At 37.8% G+C, this 5,962-nt stretch overlaps 1 protein-coding gene across 1 annotated transcript; it reads left to right on the forward strand.

The window, feature by feature from the left end:
* The first annotated feature begins 1,384 nt into the window (after nt 1-1,384).
* Nucleotides 1,385-3,846, forward strand: LOC110030737 (GATA transcription factor 4-like). The gene is made up of 2 exons (XM_020733626.1): nt 1,385-2,178; nt 2,987-3,846. Exons 1-2 carry the CDS (start codon nt 1,894-1,896, stop codon nt 3,569-3,571), a joined length of 870 nt encoding a protein of 289 aa, XP_020589285.1. The 5' UTR covers nt 1,385-1,893; the 3' UTR covers nt 3,572-3,846.
* Nucleotides 3,847-5,962: the final 2,116 nt, after the last annotated feature.

A 5,962-nucleotide genomic window follows, 5' to 3' on the forward strand; every position in this document is an offset into this window, starting at 1 on the left:
AATTAATTTGATGCCTCTTCCATTCATTGTTGCATGGTTTCTTTGGAATGCTAGGAACAAGGTGAAGCATGAAGACATTATCTCTTCTTCTGATTCTGTGGTAGCTAACTTCCAGGCCTATTTACATAAGCTGATTAATTGAAAGAAGTTCCCTAAGATATTGAAGGATATGCCTAATATTGATCCCAAACACCCTATGGTTATTAAGGTTAGATGGGAGAAGCCTCCTCATATTTTCATTAAAATAAACACTGATGGGGGCCTCACTAACAAGAAAGCTGGTATTGGAGATATTTTCAGAGATCACACAAGCAAAGTTTTGCTTTATTTTAAGGCCCCCTACATTGCTGAAGATGTCTTGGAAATAGAAGCTACTGCTCTTCATTGGGCCCTTAAATTTGCTAAGGAAGTCAAGTGAAATTGTATTATTGCTGAAGTGGACTCTTCAATCTGGTGGAGCTAGTCACTGCCACCTCTTCCCCCCCTTGGCACATAAATCAGTGGATTTACAGAATAAGGAAAATTATCACTGAGATCAAGTTTCAAATCAATTTTAACTACAGGGAAGCCAACAGGCCTGCCAACTTCTTGGCTTTGGAGGGCTCAAAATTGAGCCATGCAGTGGTCTCCACTACCCTTCCTCTCTCTCTACAACTATTAACACATGGGAATAAATGTCGAACACCCCCAATGGGGTAAGCAGTAAGCTCTTCTCGGCTTGGTTCGGAGATGAACCGCCTCTTGTCTAGTTGGTTCTTGAACCGCCGGTTCAACTTGTGTTGAAGAAAAACTGAAAATGTGTTTTCTGCTGATGTGCATCAGCTGGAACAGCTGGAATCATTTCAAGTGCAACCTCACAGAGACGCTTATCAAAGAAACAGGTAGTATGAAGAAAAAGTAGTTTAATGACCTCTTTTATGAGGCTTTTTTGTTGATAGATATATGGATCATATCTATATCTATATATATATATATATATATATGCATGCCTATATATATGGATGTATATATATGGATATTTGTATGTATGTATATACATACATACATATACACATATACATATATTTGTATGATGTGTATATACCTATACATATACTCATAAACTTCTACAGGTACATATACATACACACATATATATATACATATAAATATAGATATATGTATCTATCTATATATGTATATGTGTGTGTGTGTGTGTGTGTGTACATGCGCGCGCGCGCGCGCACACACACACACACACACGTATGTATAAGATGATGAAACGTCATTGTTTAGATTGGTGTGACGGAAACCGCACATCAGTCAAGGCGGAATAATCATTACCAAAAATAAAAAAGCTACATTTTATTCATTTCTTTTATTTAATTACAAAAATGAGGTGTACTTCACACAAATCCCTCATATACAACCGGGCCACAATCTTAATCGCATTCTGTGTTGCCATTCATTTCCTCAGCAGATGACTTCTATACCAAAATAAATGAATACTTTCATAAACGCCATCAACAATTATAAACATTTCATCCTTCATGGTACGCGTAAACTGCACAATTTTTCTTTGGACCAGCTGGACCAAAATAAAAGCAGAGCTACCATATGAAGAAAATGGAATCAGCACATAAAAGAATGACTTTTGCTTTCTCTGTCTCTCGAAAGTGGGAAACCAGCGCAGCACGGCCACATCTCTTACACGATAAAATATTGAAAAATAACTAATCTCACTTAACCGGTAATAAAAAAATTAATTTTCCCCCTTTGCTTGCAAATTACAGTCTCCTTCTTCTCACCTCTCACTATTTATACTTATATCCTGCTCTGCATCCCACGCCTCCCTCTTTCCTTTTAGTTCCACACAGACTTTCCTGCTCTTCGTTCGTTTTCATACTAGTTGAGATGGCGTCGCGATGGGAGACTGAGTTAGGCATGGGAATGGGGATGCCAGCGGCGTTCAGCACGGTACCCGCGCCGGCATATATATACGGGAGGCTAACCGCCGCAGAGACCCTGCCTGATTTCACCCAACATGACATCTACTCATCATCTTCTTCTTCCTCCTCTTTGGTTTCTGCTGACGCTAGCCTCCTTACCGCAGCGCAGTTCGCCGTTGCTGACATTAATTCTAATCCCGAATGCCATTATCCACACCATGCCTCAATCGCTGACGATATCTACATACCAGTAAGCAGTTTGTGAAACCAAGTGGCAATCGTTCTTTCAAGCAAATCATATTAAGATTCGAAAGTTAAATGTAAAATTAGTGTAGAGTTAAATAATTTTGTTTATAAAAAATTCTTAAAAATTTCTTTTGCAAGGGCTATAGAGATAGAGAGAGAGAGAGAGCACATTCAATTGATAAAGTTAAATTAGTCATTTTATTCCTTACTGTTATTCTATATTTCAAAAATTGTGTTTTGATTTTTATAAAATCTTGATGTTATTTAGATTTAACGATTAATTTAAATTTTTAATATAATCATTTTATAGTTTTTACTTGTTATTTTATAATTTTAAAAAAATGTCGTATTTTTCATAAAATAAAATAATATTGAACTATTGTCTCAGAACATAGTTTAAAAAATGGGAGCTTCAAATACAAAAGAACATATACCAACAACTATCTCAAGAAGATTAACCATGACCAAACTACTGAAAAAAAATATTCTGCTACCTTATTAATATTTCATAAAATCATCTAAATTTTCTATAAATATAAAAATAATAAAAAGTAGTAGATGTGACTAACCATAACACTGAGATAAAAAAAAAATTAGGGTAATATTTTGGCGTTGTTCGGTTCAAATTTTAAGTTACATTTTATAAAAATGTTGTAACAATTGGGGAAAAGGAGCTTTTAAGGGTTATCATAGCCCATGACTTAAATACTATTTTTCAATCTTATTGAGCCATTGTCAGACTTTTTTGTGGCGTTATAAACATTTGAAGATTCATAAGGTTTCAATTCATATCTGTTTTCTGTTTGTTGCAGACTGATGAAGTAGCAGAGCTGGAATGGCTGTCAAAATTCGTAGAGGATTCCTTCTCTGACGTACCGGTCCAATCTCTCGCAATGGAGACAGTGGTCGCCAACTCCATCCATCGGACCGGCATATCCGCAGTAGCACGAGGAGCTAGGAGCAAGAGATCCCGCGGCATGATCTCCGGTGCTGAATCTGGCGGCGTGAATCACCTCCCAGCCTCAGCCTGGTCGTCTCTTACGCCTTCATCCTCGACGACATCATCATCATGTTCATCAGACTTCCCGACACCCAAAATTTGTAACAGGAAGAAACAGGGAGCGGCAGATACAGAGGCGGTCGGCGGAGGGATGCGGCGGTGCACTCACTGCGCATCGGATAAGACGCCACAGTGGCGGACCGGTCCGCTCGGGCCGAAATCGCTCTGCAACGCCTGCGGGGTGCGATTCAAGTCCGGGCGGCTTGTGCCGGAGTACAGGCCGGCGGCAAGTCCTACTTTTGTTCTAACGCAGCATTCTAACTCTCACCGCAAGGTCTTGGAGCTCCGCCGCCAGAGGGAGAACGCTGCCATATACAACGAGTATAACGTCCGCTGACGTCGATCGTTAATTGTCGCCGTTTGTTAGTGTTCCTTTATTGAATTTGGCTGGCACGTTACGTGTCGGACGGTAAGCTTTACTCCAATAAATCATTGGACCAGTTTTCTGCACGTTTGATTTTTTTTTTCTTTTTAATGGATGGTCACGTGATCCATTCCCTGCTTGGGTGACATGGGAACGTGCCGATCACATGAGGGGGTCGATGACAGGAAAGCATGAAGGCTCAGATTTCTTCGCTTGAATGAACTGGAATGAATAAAGAGGATTGCTGATCTGTATTTCTCGAGAAAATATTGCATAGGATGTCGCACGTAATTTATCAGGACTCCACATATAAAATTACGTGCGAAATTTAATAAAATCAGGCGTGAAGGTGATTGGCCCGGTAAAAAAATGGAATATTTTCATCGTGTTATCCCTGCGTTATAATAAAATCATAACATATCAATAATACTTGAATAACACACAATAACATCTGAATAACACTGGAGGAATATTCCATTGTGTTACCGAATAAATCTTTTTTTCTACGTGACGTGATTTCATTAGACTCCGCACGTAACTTTACGTGCAGAGTCCTGATGCAATATTTTTCTGTATTTCTGGGTATTATAGCCATTGAGGGTATAAATTTTTATTGTAAGATCGTTTGTTCGAATTGCATATATCATATTTTAGGCTGATATTTTTTTAAAAGAATAATTTTATTAAAATATTTTAATAATTTTTATTTTTTTTAAAAAAATTAAAATTATAAAATAGAATAATCAGTATAATTTCTAATTTCTATTGATATTATTTGATTGTAACATCCACAAATATGTGTAAAAATAAGAGTTTCATTATTCCAAAACAAATGACAAATTTGAAGATTATATATTTAATTATCTAGAAATAATATGGCAAAACTCCATTGTAACAAATTTAATATTAACTTAATAAATTTAGAAGTGTCAAAGAAACTCACCTAAGTAATAGAATGTTTTGAAGGAAAAAATAGCAGAGTACAGTGAAGAACAGTTATAATGTGTAGCCCCTTATTCATGATATATACCCCCATATTTATAGGAATATGCCCTGGTCTTACAAAATTACAGATCTATCACTTATCATTAGTCTTCAAAAGGACCTTTTAGTAATTATAAAGATATTTAAATGTAATAAAACTAGAGGATTGATATTGGTCGGTAAGAAGTTCGTCGGCTGATCACCCCACCTTGACTCCATCGGTACTTGATCCGAAGCTAGTAACTATCGATCAGTCTTATGGTTGATCATCGTATTGTGGGAAATCCTCCTTCACGTTCTTCCGGTCGCTCGATCCAAACGCCTCCCTTGATAGAAATCAATTCGTCGATCACCGATTAGGTATATTTGATCGGTCGCGTCTATCTAGCTTGAGATTTGTGTTGACATGATTTTTGTATAAATATTTAGTTCAATTATTATCTTGCTCATTGAAAGCTACACAACACATAAGGACAATGGAATCTTTTTTAATATGTAAGAAATTATTAAATGATATTATTGCATAATAATAGAATTTCCTAAATTTTCGTGCCTAGACCCCAATAAATAAGTCATGGGATATAAGAAGTTTGTGCCTTCCCTTTCTGTTATCGCTCCTTAGATCTAGTGTCTTCTCTCTTCCGTATCCACTACTATTTTTGGCGGAGGAGCATCATTTGCTGACAAGAACTTCCTTCTTATAACTATGAGTGACAAGCGAGTGAAGGCTCGTAAACCATGTACAATGCTTAAACAAGTGAGCGAAGTTCATGTAGGTGAGATGACTTAGAAGAGACCAATATGGGACCGATGATCATAGGGACCGGGTCGGATCCTCGATCTCCTTGAGGGTTCATCGTAGGGATTAAACTAGATAGGGTTTGAAGTTCATCCAGGCGACCCCCTCACTTATTATATAATAGAGGTTGTTGTTTCTGTTGGAGGCAAAGGAAGCTGGCCCATACCATTGCAGGGGAAACAACTCCTCAAGGTGATCTGGATGAAGCGACATCCGGAATGAGAACATCGTTCAAGCAGCCAAAAGGGGGTCTTTCTTTCACGAGAGGAGAGTCGAAGAAGGTTGGTGAAGCTGTTACCTTTTATATCACATCTAATTAGAACCATCTTTTGGGTATGCGACAAAAAATTATTTCTTGAATACTTATTCTTCCTAGATGTAGTAATATAAATCTTGACGGTTGATTCTATATTAACAGATACTGATGCTAACCTTGATCTGATTGCTGTTGAAAAAATCACCGTGGGGGGAGTAGTCACTTTGGAACAAGGTGTTGTGGCGCAAAGGATGGAGAACTTATCACTCAGTGAGGGCAATAACATGGGTTTTCTAGTTTATTCCGGCGCAACGAGGGAAGAGGA

Source organism: Phalaenopsis equestris, unplaced genomic scaffold (genome assembly GCF_001263595.1).
Source record: "Phalaenopsis equestris unplaced genomic scaffold, ASM126359v1 Scaffold000757, whole genome shotgun sequence".
In the NCBI taxonomy this organism is placed as follows: Eukaryota; Viridiplantae; Streptophyta; class Magnoliopsida; order Asparagales; family Orchidaceae; genus Phalaenopsis; species Phalaenopsis equestris.